This window comes from Mizuhopecten yessoensis, unplaced genomic scaffold, assembly GCF_002113885.1.
Source record: "Mizuhopecten yessoensis strain PY_sf001 unplaced genomic scaffold, ASM211388v2 scaffold9977, whole genome shotgun sequence".
NCBI classification, from domain to species: Eukaryota; Metazoa; Mollusca; class Bivalvia; order Pectinida; family Pectinidae; genus Mizuhopecten; species Mizuhopecten yessoensis.
Genome location: NW_018408317.1, coordinates 9550 through 30736, shown reverse-complemented (window position 1 = coordinate 30736; position 21187 = coordinate 9550). Strand labels below are relative to the sequence as shown.

At 34.4% G+C, this 21187-nt stretch overlaps 1 protein-coding gene across 2 annotated transcripts; it reads left to right on the top strand.

Moving 5' to 3' along the window:
- Positions 1-2410: 2410 nt before the first annotated feature.
- On the top strand, positions 2411-20099 carry LOC110459150 (F-box/WD repeat-containing protein 1A-like). Of its 2 annotated transcripts, none has more exons than XM_021511259.1 (12): positions 2411-2559; positions 4723-4951; positions 5292-5478; positions 5949-6042; positions 6711-6848; positions 7957-8075; positions 8932-9037; positions 10695-10838; positions 11455-11573; positions 12137-12247; positions 13318-13396; positions 14108-20099. In XM_021511259.1, exons 1-12 carry the CDS (start codon positions 2494-2496, stop codon positions 14270-14272), a joined length of 1557 nt encoding a protein of 518 aa, XP_021366934.1. In that variant the 5' UTR covers positions 2411-2493; the 3' UTR covers positions 14273-20099. The 2 variants fall into 2 exon arrangements, with proteins under 2 accessions (XP_021366934.1, XP_021366933.1); XM_021511258.1 differs by having other exon boundaries at positions 14105-20099.
- The last annotated feature ends 1088 nt before the right edge of the window (positions 20100-21187 follow it).

Genomic DNA, 21187 nt, shown 5'->3' with positions numbered 1-21187 from the left:
AGATTACGTGGGTAAAGGGGGAAGAGGTGGGTTAAGGTGAAAGAATGAAAGACGAGAGGAAACTATGTGATTGTAGGGAGAAGAGGTGAGACAAGTTGAAAGGGTAAGAGACAGGCGGAGACTTCGCGGGTGAAAGAAGGAGATGTGAGGTAATGTGAGAGGGTAAGAGACGGGGGGAGACTACGTGCGTGTAGGGAGAAGGGGTGAGGATAGCTAAGAATGTAAAAGACGGGAAGAGGCTATACGTGGGTGAAGGGAGAAGAGGTAAGGTAAGGTGAGAGGGTAATAGACAGGAAGAGACTACGTGATTGTAGGGAGAAGAGGTGAGGTAATGTGAGAGGGTAAGAGAAGAGGGGAGACTACGTGGGTGAAGGGAGGAGAGGTGAGGTAATGTGAGAGGGTAATAGATGGTTAGAGACTACGTGAGTGAAAGGAGAAGATATGAGGTAGGGTGAGAGGGAAAGAGACGGTAGGAGACTACGTGGCTGAAGGGAGAAAAGGTGAGGTAAGGTGAGAGTGTAAGAGACGGTAGGAGACTACGTTGGTGAAGGGAGAAGAGGTTAGGATATGTGAGAGTGTAAGAGACGGTAGGAGACTACGAGGGTGAAGGTAAAGAGGTGAGGATAGGTGAGAGGGAAAGAGACGGTAGGAGACTATGTGGGTGTAGGGGGGAGAGGTGAGGATATGTGCGAGGGTAAGAGACGGGGGGAGACTACGTGATTGTAGGAAGAAGAGGTGAGGATAGGTGAAATAGTAGGAGGCAGGGAAAACTTCGTGGGTAAAGGGAGAAGAGATGAAGTAATGTGAGAGGGTAAGAGACGGGAGGACACTAAGTAGGTTTAGGGAGAAGAGGTGAGGATAGGTGAGAGAGTTAGAGCTAGGAGAAGACTAAGGTTAGGATGAAGAGGTGGAGGGGTGATTTTTGTATGCCTTCCATACATTGTACGACACATATTACGTTAACATCTAAACTTGTTATCAGGGAAATTTTATATTTGTATATGCTTTAAATCAAACAAAGACACTAGTTTATAGAATGCGATCGTTATACATATGTCTTTGATATTGTTTAAGATATTTCCTTTATCAATCGATGTGACTTAAACAAAGTGGTCAAGTGTCATTTATTCGAAAATAATTGATTGCCATTTATTTCTCTATTTAAACATGCTGTTAATAAAAGCTATATGAGTCATTAACTCGTGTTGTTAAAAGATTATAACACATTTGGCACATAATTTATGTGATCTTGTAGGTCGATCCAGTCTTTTTTATGAACAAAACCTTGGTGGTCATGTAACCTTACAATTACCAAGTTAAATATTACCACTCTCAAGTTAGATGTCAAATGACATTATTCTATAGACTTTAAAGCGTGTTTTTTTTTTGTATGGTAACCATTTAACTCGAAAATGTCATTCATTTTAACGACTTTAATTGGCAAGTTTTGTTTTAACCCACTACTGCAGCCAAATTGTATGACCCTTGGCTTCAATTATTTGATCCATGTGACCTTGAAAATGGGCCAAGGTCATTTATTAAACAAAGCATTTTACCCCTGTATCGATGAGCACGTGGTGGTCGAGTTAATATTGGTTGAACGAAATTGAATAGTGTTTCGGTCCAGTATATATGCTACATGCTGCAATAATCAGAAGACGCGCTATCGCATTTATAAGCTCACGGGCATTTAGCGTCGGGCAACTAAACTTAACCAGAAAATACTAAATAATTATATAAATATATACATGACAACATCTGTCTGACATATATAAATAAATTAAAAATAGATGTATTCCTGAAAACATTTATACACGAACACTTAACATATATGAATAAATGATATACACGTAAACAATACATATGTCCATGTTATTTCACCCCGAAAAAAAAACGTCCACGAAAAAAAAAAAAAGTGTTTTTTTCGCAAAATCGCAACTAAGCTGTGATTTGAAGCCTGTATTCTAAACAAGATCGATATGAAGATGTAACTGTTATACGGGGAAAATGCAAATGTTACAAATCCCAATACATTATTTCTGTAGTGTTTAGATTGGATAGGGAACAAAAATATGCATCTTAACAACAGATTTATTTTTAATTCAATGACAAATGTTTATGCTGTAATAAAACTGATCGCAATAAATAAGCACTGCTCTTCTTTCGTGTGGTGTCATGTCAAGAAACCCCGGGAAACATTCCGGATTTTGAGTCCGTTATTCCGTTTTGGGGCTTAGTTTGACTAATGTCGTCACGTATGAAACAAAGTTATTTCGACACAATAGTATATACAAAATAAACCCTAACAACGGGTTCTGTAAATCAACGTCGAACTTTCTGTATCTATATTTTTAAATAGTTTTAATATATTTAGGGTGTGTATATTGAACATTGTACAAAACCACTTCCGGTTGTGACGTCACGAAGAGAAAAATCTCTTGGGTGGATGATACACAGTCGTTTCATTGTTTTGGTCACCGTCTCGTAAAAAACATGTCTTCTCTTGAAATGAAGATGGAGACATGTACTTCCTCAGACGAGAGAGTGGATCAAAAGAGGGTATATATCTATTTCATTTGTCATATTTTGTAAAAACTGTGTCGGGTTTCAAGGACCGATTTGCGACGCCATCTTACTTGATTGACAACTTCAGGACAGAACAAAACATTGCGATATCAAGTAAAAAAACCCACATATTAATATTATATAAACATGAGTTTGTAAGATTTGATTATGTTTATTTGTTTTAGGTATCAATGTAGTTTTTGTTTTGAACATCTACTCGCTGAATACGCAAAACACAATCACACGATTTACAATAGAATTTCAGTTCTTCCCTTCCTCGAACAAGTAATTCCGAGTATTAGGTACACTTACAAATAATTCTGATTAAATGTTTTTCATACATATGTGTGTTTGTCATGTATTTAATCTCACTGTATAAATACAAATAAAAAATAGGGTTGTTAAACCTTCATTTTGAGTTTTAGATTATATCCTATTTTGTTGTAGGAAAGGCAACAATATCCTCGCGACCTATATGACGTCAAAGTTAAAAAGGATATTCCGACATGAAAATATAATACTTAGAGACAATTGCCTAGAAAGATATGTAACAAATTACATCCAGAAGATGTTATGTACAATTTATTTGTTACTTGCCTGTATTCTTTTGTTGTTTTATATATATATATAGTATTTATTTGATTTCCTGTGTGTTGATATATATATATATAATGGTTTATGTCATCATATTAGCTGATAAATAGGTCATATGAAGACAGTGTTCATGTATGATAAAGCCACTTAAGCAGGTCCAGTACACTCTGTCGATTGAGCTACATAGCTGTAAAGACCTATAGTAGCTCTATTGACCTATCTGATATAGGTCTTTTGAGCTATTTTCATGTGATTTCCTTTTTTAAGGAAAACGAAACAAAGTCGCTTTTAAAAGAAGATTTTATCATTAGGTAGATAACAAAAGACATTAAATATAAGCATTCTTTTTATAAAATAATGATGTAAAAAACTCAAAAATTTAACATTTATGAAAAATGAAAATAAACATCTAAATGTATGCTTTTTGTAGTCAACATTACCATAAACCTTATTGTTTTACGCGACTTTCCTTTAATTTAATGAAAATTGAAATCTGAGAAAATATAGCTCAATACAGCTATAATTTATAGGTGAATATAGCTATATAGGTCTTTATAGCTATATAGCTCAAACGGTAGAGTGTACTGGACCTGTTAAGGATATATTAAAGTGTCCTTTTACTGAAATGGCAAATCATGGATGCATGTACTGTAGTATGACCCATGACTATCTTCAACAGTCATATTTGTCTAATAATGACTAGAAGTGCTGAGGGAGACAAGCGAGAAAAGAAATGATGTCCTCAAAAGTGTTGCTGTGAGAAAAGCACCAAGTTTGAACTCATACTTGTTACAAAGAAGATTGGATTGCTTATTCTGCATGGATAGACAGCTCATTTTTGATAAATCATGATCACCTTATAAAATTAATTAGCAGTTTCTTTTCAGATGTCTTCACCTTGCAGGAGATTGATTTCTTGTAACCAATGACTGCAATTTCCAATTACTGTAATTGTAAACAACAAGTTTAACCAGAATATTGAGAGATTCTTCTGCAATGTTTTATTGGTGGTACACTTTTGAGAGTCAGAAAGGGGAAGATTGAGTATTTGCAGCCAGTATTTGTTCTTTTTATTAAATTGTTCTATCATTTAAGATGTTACTAAGGAACTAGGTATAAAATATAGCCAAAACAAATATGTATATTTCAGGTACCCCAACCAACCACAACCTAACAATTTTATCTCACTTGAATGCACTTAAACTTCCAATTTGAACGCACCTTACAATACAATGAAAATGTAACAATTTGTCTGAATAACTTTGTTTGGTGATTTTTGTAATTACTTGTACTATAATTAATTAATTAGCCCAATATTGGAGACAACATATATATATAAAACCAAAAATGACCATAAATAGGAAACTCATTAAAGATACTATTTATATTTTATAGCTTATTTAGCTGTAATATCAAATACATTTTGTTATCTTTTTTGTTGATTGGCATACATGCATAGCTCCATAGAAAGATTATGTGAAACCTATTAATATTTAGTATAAGGTTATAAGCTTGAATGTTAATTTGTTACATTTTTGTCAATCTCTATTATGAAATTTTCAGGTGGAGACTGCTGCAATGATCACGTCATTAACGCCTCGTACACCGGAACCGTCACCTCAGTATAATCAGGATCGTGATATATGTATAAAGTGTTTTGATGGCTGGACCGAAAATGACCAAGTTGTGTTTGTTGAACATTTATTATCTCGGATGTGTCATTACCAACATGGACAGATTAACACATTTTTAAAACCTATGTTGCAAAGAGATTTCATTTCAGCACTGCCAGGTAATTACATATTTTTTTTTAAACTATTGTATATAATGAAAGTAGAATTTCAGAGAAAGGAATACTTCTTCATTTTGGATAATAATGTCAACATTCTATCTTCAACTTAAAGTTGTAGAAGTAAAATTTATTATGCATAAAGTGTAGCTTTACCTCATTTAGAAGGCTAAAACAGGTCGTTGGGAATTCATAAAAATTTGTTGCATCAAATGTAAATTTCAAAGGATAAAATAAATAACTTTGTACGTGTACATAGTGATTAGTTATTACAAAGTTAAAGAATAATGTACTTTGTGAATTTCTTTTTCGTATTTTAACTGTTCACCTTTACATTTTACAGCAAAGGGTTTAGATCATGTAGCAGAGTCCATCCTTTCCTTCCTGGATGCCAAATCATTATGTGCAGCAGAGTTAGTGTGCAAAGAGTGGTACCGTGTGATCTCAGAAGGAATGCTATGGAAGAAATTAATAGAGAGAATGGTGCGCACAGATCCCTTATGGCAAGGGCTAGCAGAAAGACGAGGATGGTACGTCAGAAAAGTTTGCTAAGTATTTGTATGTTGGTGTCTTGGTTTGAGATTGCTCTTCTGTCTCGATCATCATCAGTGAAATCAGAAGGCTTGCACAAATCATGTACATGTAAATTACTTATAAAAATAGTCCATATAAACCTTTACATGTACCAAAAGTTAAAAAAAAGATGATTAATATTCAATGTCATCGGTAGATAGTGATCCTGCTAAATATCTTGTATAATGAATACGTTAGCATGTATTTTGAAAGAAAGTTTCTCTGTTTATTTATATAATTACTTGTTATAGGAAACACATTTTAGTTAGGTGTAAACATCACGTTTTTTTCATATCTTTAGAAAATATGCATTTGTAGTTATTAATTATTCTGCCTGAAACAATAACCTAAAATGTGAATTTGATAAAGTAATTTTAGTTGTGAAAAGATAATAGTTTATCCAATCCTTAATTTTTTTCTCTTTCAGGATTCACTTTTTGTTCAAACCTAAGCCTGGAGAGCCCCAGAAAGACCACAAATTCTACAGAAACCTATACCCAAACATCATTCAGGACATTGAGGTGAGTGTTAAGATATTCACAAATATAGTCAGAACATATTTTGGGTGTAAGACTATACCGTTTCCTATTATATATGTATCTATAGGTGTGAGTGTTAAAATATTCTCAAAACATTCCCACATACATTTTAAACTTATTTACGAGTACAATGATGTCCTAGTATCCTAAATTGTGAGCAACTATATATATATGAAGGATGTGTGTCCAGGTCATGGGTAATATATATATATATAAATTGTTCATTTCTTTCAAATTTCTAGTACCGTTGTGATAAAGCTTATATGTAGATATTTAGACAGCACCGCTTCCCACACGGCTTGGATACGCACAGTCTTGCATAGAATATTCCTACATTTTGATTGTTCACAAGTCAATTTCTGGCACTAAGAGGGGTATACGTAGCAGTCATAAATGAGAATTAACATCTTCCTTTCTTTCAAATTCTTTAATCTAAAGGATGACTGCTACCTGCAACGTACAAACATAATATAATGATCAGTTACTTGAGGAGTAGTATTACATCATCATAATTATGACACTAAAGTCAATGTCACCTATATGTTAAGCCTCACTGACTTTTGATGAGACTTTGTATTAACCCCATTACCAACAAAGCGAGAGTGAAGGCCTATTGCACATGGTTTTATTTCTCCTGTTTCTGTAAACAGAAAATAGAGAACAATTGGCGGACGGGCCGACACACCTTACAGAGGATACATTGTCGCAGCGAGACAAGCAAAGGTGTATACTGCCTACAGTACGACGAGACCAGGATCATCAGCGGCCTCAGGGACAACACGATTAAGGTATGCATAGCAAATTTTATGATAGGTTTGTTTAAATAAAATGGAAAAGTTTTAATATAATAACTGGGTCACTCAAAATTCTTCTCAAGCTTTCATGTTTGAAACACTTCTTTGAGATTGCTTTTCAGTTGAAAAGTTCAGAGGTCATGCTTTCTTTGCCTCAGTTGGACCCCACATTATACATCATTCAGATTTATTTTGTGTCCAAAGACTAATGGTCACAAAAACAAAAAAACTTATTAGTTCTGAATAGTACGCTGTAAGTAGAAAATCTTTACCTGTATGTCAAAAATCCACTGCAATGTATTCTCTCAGCTTTATAGTATAATGATAATTGTTCACGTTATTTTATAAGAGAAGCCATTTTCCCACTTTATTATGCAAGTCTATATTATTTTTGCAGTTTTTATGCTTATTTATCAAGATCTTGTGAGATTTAAGTTCAAAAAGTATGTGATTCTTAAAACTCGTTATATAAAGTATTTCTAGACATTTCATTTTAAAAATGTATTGTTTAATCAATAATAGGATAATATTATCCACTATCAAATCAGCATCCTTAGAACTGAATTGTCCAAATATAAATTCCTGTTTATCAAAATTCAAATCAATATTACTGGTTGCAAGCAATTGTTTTAGTTCTCTCAAAATTTCACATACTTTACCACAATCCCAAAATAGATGTTCAATTGTTTCTGGAAATCTTTTACAAAAAGTACAAGTTGAATTTTGTTTTATTCCCATTTTTTGTAGGAGTGTGTTTTTTAGTTAAGATTCTATGGTTAATTCGGTATTGAAGCCTTCTTAATTAAGTACTATCAGTAGTTTTCAAAGGACATGCATAAATCTTTTTCCATAACTTGTCCTGAATGTTAAAAACCGTAGACCATTTCCTTTGTGACGTGGGTTTTGTATCATTTTGGCATAAAACAGCATAAATATCCTGTTACCCTTTAATCTTCCTTAATATAATATTAAGATTTAAAGGTATATCAGGTATTGGTCATGCTAAACTTCATACCTTGTTTGTGATAAAATTCCACCAGATTTTATTTGGAGTCAGAATGTTTTGTCTATGTGTCAAGTGTGAGAGATATTGTGTTTACAGATCTGGAACAGAACTTCCCTGGAGTGTATTCAGGTGTTGACTGGACACACAGGCTCTGTGCTGTGTCTACAGTATGACGACAACATCATCATCTCTGGCTCCAGTGACTCAACTGTCAGGTAGGTAGAAAACTCTGGCTCCAGTGACTCAACTGTCAGGTAGGTACAACATCTCCGGCTCCAGTGACTCAACTGTCAGGTAGGTAGAAAACTCCGGCTCCAGTGACTCAACTGTCAGGTAGGTACAACATCTCCCGCTCCAGTGACTCAACTGTCAGGTAGGTAGAAAACTCTGGCTCTAGTGACTCAACTGTCAGGTTGGTACAACATCTTGGGCTCCAGTGACTCGACTGTTAGGTAGGTTCAACATCTCTGACTCCAGTGACTCAACTGTCAGATAGATACAACATCTCTGGCTCAAGTGACTCAACTGTCAGGTAGGTACAACATCTCGGGGCTCCAGTGACTCAACTGTCAGGAAGGTACAACATCTCGGGCTCCAGTGACTCAACTGTCAGGTAGGTACAACATCTTGGGCTCCAGTGACTCAATTGTCAGGTAGATACAACATCTCTGGCTCCAGTGACTCAACTGTCAGGTAGGTACAACATCTTGGGCTCCAGTGACTCAACTGTCGGGTGGGTACAACATCTCTGGCTCCAGTGACTCAACTGTCAGGAAGGTGCAACATTTCCTGTTCCTGCCAGGCAAGATGTTGGCTCCAAAGGGTCCATGGTCAAATACCATCTTTCTAAATACCCTTTGACATTACTCATTAGAATTTTCAAACTGTTGTGAACTTAATGGAGGATATTGCAGTTCTGTTATGGTTATCCATTGACAAAAGAATTTTACTGGAAACTCATATTAAATCAAAACCCTAAATGACTAATTGAGATGATTTGATAAAATGAATGAAAATTGGTTATTTGAATTCTGCCTTTTAAATATAATTTAACAAATGTATTGATTACAGAGTGTGGGATGTCCGTACCGGAGAAATGTTGAACACTTTGATTCACCACTGTGAAGCTGTTCTCCATCTTCGATTCTGTGATGGAATCATGGTCACCTGTTCAAAGGTAGGACACGTTTTTACGAGATAATGTGTCTTGAGTAAGTGTTAATTTTCTTTTCATTTTAAAAATAATCATTAATCAATACAACCAATATGGAACTGAGTTTGCAAAAATGAAATGTAGTTGTATCCTCTTTAAAGGATAAGATTCCAATAAATTATATCTTTAATTTTGTCTCATGGTTAGTATATACGGTAAACCTTCGGTCAGTTCAAACAAAATTAAATAAATGTTGATGAACCTGTTCGGATTATTTAAAGTTATGCTTCAGAAAATAAGCGCGAGTTCGAACTATCGGCAAAAAAATTGGCAAAGTGCAAATCAAGTCACAAACATATACCCGACATATTTTCTTCACCGGAGTATACCTCTATTTATCCAATGTAAGGTCGATACGTAACAACGACGGCCTGGCATAGAAAAATGGCACATTTATAAATGGGTAAAATGATAGTATATTATTTAATTCAATGTTAATTGATCATTAAACTTTCTTCATTTCATGTTAATTATGATCGTTATTGTGAAGCAGAGTCCGTTGTGTAGGCCCCGAAACAGTACACGTTTCACTTGTGACACAAAAGTTAAGACTACCTAGCTTGTATCAGAGACCTAAATATTGAGTCTCTGCGTGGTTAGGTTTTATTTGAATCAGAAACTATTGTATATATTATTTCGTAATGAATGGTCCGTTTAATAAATTGAAAACATAGTCTACATAACCTGTTGCGTTTACAAAGCGCTACTGTACAGTAAATATAGGTCTATATGTTAGTAAAATTAGGTCAGAACATCAACATGTCTGCTTTAAATTATAAGTGTAATAGTCCTAATACCTACCAAACTTATTTGACACCTTCAAAATTACCCATCGCTAATTGGGACACCTGTGGATTGTTTGGACTTTGACATGTATACTAATCACGTCTCTCACAATGGCTGGGCGGCCGATTCCTATCGCGACCTCGTGTCCTGCCCTACCTGGTGTGAGGGCACACGTTTACAGGTAATACCTTGATTGGCAATAATTAAGGGATGTCTGGTCGCAATAAAATAATCAAAATGCTTAGTTAACACTGTATTTGACAACACACGGGCGATTTCTTAGCGTACAGCCATACAGCGTGACATCAGTTCGTACCTATCGCATGTTATTTATACATTGTTGGGGCCTAAGTTGAAATTGGCTGTCTCGTGCACGATGTATTTTTCAAACAATGTAAAAAAAATGAATCAACGCTAAAATCTGTGACATATATTTATGGTTTGTCTGTCACAGCTGTACTGCAATGCTTACACATACAACCCATTACCGTGTCTGTTGATCAAAGTATTGGCATTTTTCTGCGAGCTTTCAATGGAGTTTGCCGGAAAAAATTCTTACTTTACGTTTTCATTTGACAAGTTCGGACTATCCGAAATAGGGTCAATCAGATTTTGAACTATCACTAGCTAGAAAATTATTGTTTTTATTGAAAAAAATATGTGTTCGAACTATCCGCCGATTCAAACTGACCAGAGGTTTACCGTATATATAAGTAAAATTACTGAATTACTTTAGTTGTCTGTCGAAACCTCAGAAGATATGAAGATAGTGTACAAACAAGACGGTTGCTTGCTACCCATGATCACACCTCTAATTATCTCCCTTTGTTTATAGGATCGATCAATTGCTGTGTGGGACATGCAGTCACCGACAGAAATCAACCTGCGTAGGGTCCTGGTTGGTCATCGGGCCGCTGTTAATGTGGTGGACTTTGACGAAAAATATATTGTATCTGCCTCTGGAGACCGAACCATAAAGGTACGTATACACAAGTTGAATGAAGAGTGAACTCGGGTCCATTTTGTAATGTAACTACTGGGTGTCATTTGTAAAATCAATCCCAGCTCGATGTTAAACCTGTGGTGTTGGTCCCTGGCCAAAATCACACAAATTTCTATAGAAATTAAAGACAAGTTATGCTGATAAATACTTGTTAAAGAGTGTGTACTAGATAGACCTGATAATTCCTAATGATTTGAAGTTAATTTGTCACTTTTTGGTTGGCTTGTAATAGTAAAGCAATTCATGTTATATGAAAATCAGAATTCAGAGTTTGATCTATTCATGTTGATAGTATGTTTATTTGTCATTTAATCTTTTTTACTCACAATCAGGAAAATGTCGCAGAAAGCAGTTCTGTGTTTACAATTTCGACATTTTCCCATCTAAATATATTGGACCTGATTCCTTTTGTTAGAAATTAGTCAGATTTTGAACTGACAGGATATTTTCACAATTCAATAGCTGCTTGCATGAATTGTAAATATATAATCATTTTAATGTTCAGAAATAACAGTGCTACTGTAGTTTGCTATTGTAGACTTTCCAGTAATTTTACTACTCCTAAATCAATATATACTGCTTCTCATCTCAGGTTTGGAGCACATTGTCCTGTGAATTTGTTAGGACGCTCAACGGTCACAAAAGAGGAATTGCCTGTCTCCAGTACAGAGACCGACTGGTAGTGAGCGGAAGCTCAGATAATACTATAAGGTATGAACTGAGAGAAATTGTTACCTAGCTTTGTTTTTACATTCATATAATTTTTTAAGGAATGTAGACAATTTTTTATAAAAAATTTGTTACCAAATATGGAGATGTTTCCTTTAGGTGCCACAGTATTTGTTTTTTGAAAGTATTTAAAAAAACACACAGTATTATATTGTAGTCTTTCAGGTAAATATTCCAAATAATTCTTATTCTTGAGGATTATTTTCTTTTCAGTACAATTGATTCCTGAATACTGGAATAAAAATAGCTATTTTCAGTAATTCTTTGTCAGACTCTCATACTACAGTTTGTTTAAACTATACATTGGAAAATCACTTTGTACATTTTCTATTATAATATCCGTTTAATTTCTGTTTTCTGAACATTTTGCTTTCTTGCCCTACTGTTGATATGTTGCAGTTGAAATGCTGAAAATATCCACGCTATTTTATCAGAGATCTAAAAAATGTAAATTAAGTGATATCATTTATAAGGTGTGGATTACCCTACTATCTACTGTTAATTAAGTCAGTTCATATACAATGTTTTGATGGGTTTTTTTGCAGACTGTGGGACATTGAATGTGGTGCCTGTCTGCGAGTCTTAGAAGGGCACGAAGAGTTGGTGCGATGTATTCGCTTTGACAACAAACACATTGTCAGTGGTGCCTATGATGGGTAAGAATTGTACAGCTGGACGAGAGTCTGTTAAAGTTTATCTATTTAATAATCAATGCATAATGCAGAAATTTTGAATAATATACTGTATGCCAGGAAATTTTCACCCTGTCAAATATTCACCCTTGGCCGATTTTAGTCCATCTTCACCCAGTGTAAATTTTGCCCTTAAGGTAATAGGATTGTGTCGCCATTTCTCGGTAGAATTTATTCAAATTTTGTAGTTATATTGCTTTGAAGTAAAGAAAATTTTCTGCCACAAAAAAAATATAGGTTGTCAGAATTTTAAGGATTTTAAATGGAAATTTATGAAAAAAGGATTGAATGTTGAAAAAAAAAATGTGTTTCTTATATTAGTATTGCATTAATGTATATCAATTTCATAAATGCTGAAGTTGTGTAAAATTAATCATCTATAAACGATTAAGAATTGACATTTTATAATAAAACCATATACACATAGTAATTGCAATCAAGAGTTATCGTTCTTGAAAAACTTCACAGTAGTGAAATAGGTAGCTGGTTTCCTGATATACAGAAAAAATGGACACATGTGACTCATTGATTTAAAAACAACTGAATTGCCTGGATTGCTTTTCAATACTTTAATATTGAAAGAACGCACTGTTCTGTCAATAATAAGCATACAATATTCATCAGTTTAATATTAAACATTAGAATATGCGGAAATTTTGATACTGTCTCCCTACATTGGATTTTCAACTAGGGATGTACTTCCTATTTCCGTTTATCAATATATTCCTATGACCTAAACATGTTATTACTATATATTGTATGTTGTGTACTTTTATCCACCGTCATGATAAATTCACTATCATTGGGGAAGGTGAAAGGTGGAAGTTGTAGCTTTGACAGATAAGGTTTGTAAATCTTGCATCACCATTCGGATTCTGTTAATATAACATGATGAATGTTATTGTTCAAATTTTGTAGCACAAACTGTGCACAAGACATTGATGTCTATTGCATCATATGTATGTATTTGAATGCATACAAGTGGCAGTTACTCAATGCAAAATATCGCAATAATTTTTATTTTACGTTCACAGAAAAATCAAAGTGTGGGACCTTGCTGCAGCATTGGACCCTCGTGCCCCTGCAGGAACTCTCTGTCTCCGAACGTTAGTGGTGAGTACCTAAGGTGTTACTATATTTGTAAGCTAATGGTAACAAGACCAACTGGTGAGGAAAAGAGTCAACTCGAGTAAATGTTTATTTCAGTGTCCTCTATCACAATTACATTTATACATCCAAAAGACATATAAAAGCTTATGGGTTACATTGCAAGAATCATTCATCTTATGTAATATATTGGAATAGTTAGATGAATATACAATCAATATGTTATTTAAGGCAGACACGAAAGAGCTGGTCGGGGGATGGGAGGAAGGTTGTCAGCGACGTATTTATAATATGTTATTATTCCAGGACATTTGACATACGAGTTTAAAGTAATTTGTAGATTGGGCACATGAAAAAAAAATTCAGTGGGGTTGGTGAGAGTCACAAAATGTGTTCCAATCTAATACAACTATTTTATAGAATAACCGTAAAGTTTTCGTTAGTTCAATTGAAGATCTTTTCAGTTAAATTGGAGATCTTTTCACTGAAGGTTATAGAACGTGTAAATGTATGAATCTTGAAATATGTTTTTGATATTTAAGAGAGAATATTTGAACTAAATAACACAAAATCATTCAATTGCCAAAGTCATAATTTTGTATAACCTTGTACATGGATACTTTTACTTGGTTCACCCATGGTCTTCCGTTAAATCAATAAGAATCCTAGTTCCTTGTCAATTTCAAATATCTTGCTGTTGCTTCGTGTTTTCTGCAGGAACATTCAGGCCGCGTATTCCGTCTACAATTTGATGAATTTCAAATTGTAAGTAGTTCACACGACGACACCATCCTAATTTGGGACTTCTTAAATGTGGCAGTGCAGGAAGGAGCAGGCCCATCCAACTCCCCAGCACGGTCCTACAACAATTTCAACAAGTGATTTCTCATCGATTGGAAACCTGACACTTGAGGATTTACATGCACCTGTGAGCACATCCTAGATCTGCTTTGAAAAGAAAATGAAATTCCACGGGAATGGATTTTTTTGTGTCCAAAAGCATCACTTTGGTGATGTATTGATGACATAGGGTCACATTTCAGTGCTAAAATGATTTTGTTTAGGTATGCTGACCTAATTCATTTTCATTTGAAATGTATTCCCTTTTTAAACTTTTGTTTGTTTGCTGGCTAACATTGCCTTATTCGAATGGCTAGGTAATTTGTGTTGCAACATGACTTCATTTCCCTGCCAAGATCTCAGACGCTGTGTGTGGCTAGGACTGCACAGTACCAAGCCCGGTACATTAATCGTTTGAGGTCATAGGTTCTGGAGACAACATCAATTGAGGATTTTCCGAAGGGAAGAGTGCTTAAACATGTAACTTGTTCAAAACATACACCACAGTTCAAAAGCAGGTTAAATCTACAGTCTTGAATCTTGCTTTTTGGTTGTCAGGTTCATTAATACACGAAAAGATCATGTCAGCTTTGTATGAAGGTATTTGTTGATTTTAAGAATGAAAGAAAGAATGGTATGCATAACGCCAATGGTCTAAGCTTATTATTGGTCGATGTATGGCTGTTCAGTGGAAATTTGTATGCAAACTCTACCAAGTACCTTGAATGGTGTGGTGCCGTGACAGAATGTTGTGTCTATTTGTAGAGATGTGTCTTGGAGTGGTTGTACATTGGTTGTTTGGTAGTCACCATTAGTAGTTGTAGTGGTAGTGCTCCTATAGACGGCAACTCTCCCTGTTTTATTGTGTAATGCTTCATGTGGACAAGTGAACATGCAGGACACATTATACAATGCTCAACTTAAATGGAGATTATTCCAAATTACTACATGGGAGGGATGGGAAACAATCATTCAGCAATCCCGTCAAATTTGGTTGTGGGGCACCAATTTTAAGAAAATCTAGATCTTTCACACTAATGCTGTTGGCTTTGTATTGATGATTGTCTATTTCCCTCCAATGCCCTTGATTCTGAAATAATTCAAACTGAGAAAACGGCTACGTTCCATTTCAGATATTTTCCAGAGTTTGATTGTTCATTAAAAACTTTGTGATATATTTTTATGTCTTCAATATTCTGATAAATCAAACTTTAATTTCGTATTTTGTCATTTGTGAATTTCCTGGATCATCTATGGCTTGTGCAATTGGGGTTAGGATCAGACGTTCTTATTTAGGAGAGTCAAAAATCCAGCAAGTTTGCTTGAGTTTTGATTATAGAATGAATACACATAGATTTTTGATACTGGAAGAAGTCACATTATTTGAGTGCAAGATTTTCTCTCTTTTCAGAATTCTGTATTAAAGATTTATATTTTTCAAATGAATTGACATGAATAGGTGTGTAGCCATGACATATATGTCCAGTTGAAAACACAAGTATTGAATCTCTTTTCAAAATATTGCTAAATTTGACACAGATCGGCAAAAAAAAATTACTAAAAAAAAGGATTTTTTTTATTAAGTTCATTATTATAGCATGTCCTTTTGCTGTTAAATATATTTTTTTCGCCCATTGCAAGAAAGGTTTCTCATGTATCATCGTGAATAATAGGGCTTTTTGTTTTATAATTATTGAGTGTGTAGTAGATGCCATCAGCATTGTAACAAGTTGATCATTTAAGTCTTAATACATTTCTTTTTGTTTATATATATTTAATTGTGTGACTTTCTGTCTGAATTTTCAAACAGATTAATTTAGGTATGAAAGTTCTGAACTGCAACATAAAAAGAAGGATTTATTCTCTTGAAGACTGAATTCAACAGTGAAGAAAACGTGGTGTACTAAGGCAATTAACTCGTTCACCCCTGCAGACACATGTTCAAAGGTTGGATTAGTCCATTATGAAATTTCAGGGGTGAATGAGGTAATATGCATGTTATACAAAATTAACCATCAAACGATTTGTGGGAACAAAAGTTGGTCAGTTGAACAATGGATGGATGTCAGAATCTGACAAGTGATTGCTATATTTCCCCCCCCCCCCCTCCCTTCAAACCAACGCATATTTATTTTAAACTAGCATAAGGCAAGAGCATCTCTTTACCCATGGTATGTGATTTGTGAAATTGATGTATGTGTGATCACAGTGGTTTTGACTATTGTACCTATGACAGCTCTGTATTATCTGTCTGTTCAGTTTTTCCCACCTCCTTGAGCCGTCATAAAACTTCTACTTTGGGGCTCATCCCACAAGTACATTTATAAACATATACAGTGTATTTTACACAGAGTCTGAAAATATCAAACATTCATGCGCATGTGTACATTTTGCATGTTGCCGTTTCAGTTAATAAGTAAGTATGTATATACACGTGCATTGAATTTGTGCATCTGTATCATTGCAGATGTAAAATAGATTTTACATGTAGGGGTGTGTTTCCGTGCTACTAGATCTAGAGCTGTAATATAATAGTGCAACATAATATATATATATACATGTATCTGTGGTATACCAGATGTGTGAAATGTGATGTCTCACACACAGTAGGGTTCTGTATGTTGAAAACTATATAGGATTAAGAGTGACAAACATATAAATAACACACCATATGTTATCCTTCAATAAATGAAAAATGATTTCGTCATTTGTGCCAAAGTCCTAGGATAATAAACCAGCATCTTACAGATCTTGGCTGAGAGCACATCATGAGTAAGTATGTATATCAAAAATAGTAAACCATAATCTGTTCTTTCAAATACATCTCGGGAGGGGGGGGGGGGATAATTCTGTTGGGAGTCTGACCATTCTAAAAAGTCTATAAAGTTAAGATTGAGGGTATCTGCATGAGTGTTGAAACTCCGAAACTGAGGAGTTATAATTTGTTTGGCATTTTCTGACTTTGATTTGATTGTATGTTTACTTTAGCAAATACTTATGTACTAAAGAAATCTTCTTTGTTATAATTTCCTTTTTCAAAGAAAACATCTCTGCATAGGGAATTTGATCCCACAACTTTTGATTATAAAGCAGGGAGGTTATCTACTTTGCTACCAGACATATCTGTTAAAGTTAACGGACAGTTATCTATGGTCTAGCAGTAACCTCTCCACAGGCCCTTAATGAACAGTCATCTATGTTTCCAACCTTGAAATCAGCTTTATTTAATGGAAAATTTTGAATGACGAGCAAAACTTGCAATTCACAAAAAGATATTGATATATTGGGGTTGTATAACTGTCTGGTATTCAGATTAATTTATGTCACCATAGATTTTCGTATATATATGGATTTCTCGCGTACCTCACAGAACTGATGTCTTAAATTATATAGCCTGATCCCGTACACACAGAATGGATATTCAATTTATGTAAAGATATTGGACAATATGTATTGTACACTATGTACTTCATAATAAGCTGTTTCAAAGGTCACAGAAATGAAAGAGAGGTCAACCTGCAACTAGGTATTGCTGGTCTAAACTAAAGATAACTTTTTTTCTTTTGAAGGAGTTCTGAAAATGAATCTAATGATTTTGATAAGGGCTCTGAAACAAAAGGAAAACGAGTAGTATTGTCTGGTATGGGTTCAGAAAAACAACTTCAAGTGATTTTTGTTTGGGTTTTGAAATAAAAACCTATTGATTTTTTGTATGGGTTCTGGGAAAACAATAGCAGCCTAAAACAGCCATCTTTATATACCATAAATGTTAGTTTTTCTGTCAAGCTCCAATAACAATAGAAAATCTCGCCTCTTGTTCTGTGATTCAATTCTAGCATCAGGTTATAATTATCAAAAAGCCTGATAAAGATGGAACACTGTATTGTGATAGTGAATTTTCTGTAGTAAACTTTTGTATGCAGGCATTTATTTTTTTACTCGGTTCGGTTGTTGGAGAGCTGAACAGAGTGATTACGCTGCTCCAGGTGTGGCAGAGCTGTAGTAACTGTGGATCTAGGTGTCTGAGCAATACTTCAGTATGCTGATCACCGTTGAGGTTATTCCTTGTGATAATTGGAATTCACGTATGTAGTTTGTCTGGGCTTGGTTTCACTAGAGCATTCAATGCGTTTTGTTTTATGTAGAGGGACCGGTTTTATGTTGTAAATTGTAGAGACTGCATGTAAATATTTTGTATGTATCATACAAAGTGGAGTAAATAATATGTGCTATATTATTGTCCAAAGTAGCCAACAGGATGAATTGTGTAATAGGTTTGGCATTGACTTACTGTTTTTTAGTTTTCATTTGATCAGAGTGAATGTAGTTTCTTTTCATTAATGGGATAAAAGTGCATAGCATTGAATGGAAGAATGTGGAATTCTGTATATATACACTTAATGTTCAATTTTCCACTACATGTTAATGGGATCAATATTCTGCTTTTACGATAGATGATAATTTTCCATCAAATTTAATGTATTGTGCTGAATATCTGTCATTTAAACTATCACAGACATAGATCCCATTAAAACTACTATCATTCACATTTTAACTATTGGGATTTGTTTATACAATTGCATTGCTTAAAAAAGATCTGAAATTACATGCCCAAAATATATTGGAATTCTCCTATTGCAAGGCAACATTTTTAAGTTGGCTTGAAAATATATAAAAATTTCGAAGAAGACGGTAGATTTCAATCCTCTGAATTGCAAACAGGGCGCTATTTGAGAGCCATTGATCAGTACTGAATCTTGTTGAGAGAGATTTCAAGTGTAAAATAGTGATGAATGAGAAACGAATGAAACAAGTGTTTTGATTTTAATATTGGCCTAATATTTCTCTTGCTATGTGTACACGTAGGTAGGTTTTGTACTGGTCGGTACACATTTCATTCATCATAATATTTCTGTGTTTTAAGTTGTTTTTGTGTATATTTCCCCTTTTTTCTTTGAAGAACGTAATATTGTGTTCACCAGAACATTTACATTTTAGTAGCGTGTGAATGACTGATTTTGTGAATATCTTCATAATCATAACCAAAGTAAAATACAACAAATATTGCATCTTTAGCATTTCAGACAGGAAGTTACACGTTATTAAGTATTTTAAAGATTGCTCATGTGGTCATAAAACATGGGTCCAATAAATAATTTTTAATCTGTCATGTTTTTAACAAAATGAAAGTTACTATTTCAACATGTATTTAGTGCTGGACAGGTAGATTTAACTGGAGAAAGGCTCTTCAGTATAACAAATGGAGAGAGAGATCCTGGAAAACGGTATCTGTGAAAGTTCACGATCAGTGCCAAAATTAATTTTACACATGATTGTAACTGAAGCAAAAATCAATCATAATATCTAGTCCTATTATTGGCATATTTCTACTGAAAGTTCCTTCCAGGAAATGAGTTTTGTGACTTTTTAGAACATGAATGAAAAAGAAACATTCTGCATAAAACTTCAAATCAATCAACGTATCATTATAATATTGTGACAGAGCTTCAAGAGGTACCTTGTTAACATCTAAAGGGTTATCTTTCTTAAGTGTAATATTTTCAAGAATTATAAAACCAGATAAAAAGTAGTAACTATTGCGTAGCAGTGTGGTAATTGTACATATGAGCGAGTCTGATGTTTCGTACAACAATATGGGCCCATTTAGTTTGTAAGGAGTGAGTGTTCATGTCTTGTGTCCGAGTTTGAGTGTTATTCTGTTATGTCAGTTATTTATTATTTATTTCCAATTACAGTTTGACATAACAATTCATTATAATGGTATAGTGCTTTTATTCAATGTAAATGTAATTTACTATACACAATTTCCTTCAAGTATTGGAAACAATAAAACTACTTGTTACAGTGATTCTGTAGTTGTGTTTTCAATAACTTAGCTTCAAGTTCAGAGAACAATTTGAAAGTTAAAAAAAAATCAAGACACTTGAAATGAAATAGCTTTTAATGGTACGATATTAAATCATCACAATTGATGATTAACTTGATTGTGACGTAAAATAGAAAGTTGACATGTATTGTCTATGATTTTTGTGGGATTCCAGGTAAGACCTAAAAATCATTTCAAAATTTGACGAACTCTGTCTAATCACATAAATGTTGTTTCGCGTGTCAATTCTTTTTTCACACGTACATCTGAAGAATTTAACCTGTGAAATGTCAATGATATTCACCAGGAAACTATTTACCGAGTTACATTCAAAGACTATTCGCATCGTTGAAATATTAAAAAAAGATATTCCGTTTTTTTACTGCGGTTATCTCCCTTCTAATAGATGTCGCAAGATATCGAAGTTGTTCCACATCATATAATAGCCAAATGTTGGGATAAATGATTTTGTGGTTTGCAAGCCTGACAACTTGTCTGAGTTCAGCTCCTACATCATTAAACTGAGGCACACTATACGTTGTTTGCTACACTTTATTGTGGGATTGAACACTCTTCATTATACGGTTGCTCATGTTTTTATTCATTGTTTGTTTGGAAACACGACACTCATTGATGGGTTGGTAACGCTTCATTGTTCTTTTGGAGACACTTCATTCATTTTTAGGTTGAAGCACACTTCATTTGTAATGTTGGTTCGAGGTACTTAATTCATTTTTTAGTTAGACACTCTTCTTTCATAGTTTGGACAGATTTCATTATATAATATAAACTTCCTGTATTTTCCAATTATGAAACTAGCTATACTATTATAATCACTATTGTTGGCACGGATGTTAGCGTGAACGTGGTCTTAATCTGGGGGGAAACCGGAGTACCCGGAGAAAACCCACCGTACATTTTCACGTCCGATCGGGGAAGCTTTCTCCGGACCGCATTGGTGAAAGGCGAGTGCGCTATTCACTGCGCCACCCAACACACTTCATTCATAGTTGTGTTGGGCACACTTCATTCATAGGTTGGTTGGCTATTCTTTATTGTTGAGTTGGACA

Coding starts and splice junctions, on each gene's coding strand:
- LOC110459150 (XM_021511258.1), top strand. CDS start 2,494: ATGTCTTCTCTTGAAATGAAGATGGAGACATGTACTTCCTCAGACGAG. Junction 2,560..4,722: donor AGAGAGTGGATCAAAAGAGG/GTATATATCTAT, acceptor TGAAATTTTCAG/GTGGAGACTGCTGCAATGAT. Junction 9,038..10,694: donor TCATGGTCACCTGTTCAAAG/GTAGGACACGTT, acceptor CTTTGTTTATAG/GATCGATCAATTGCTGTGTG.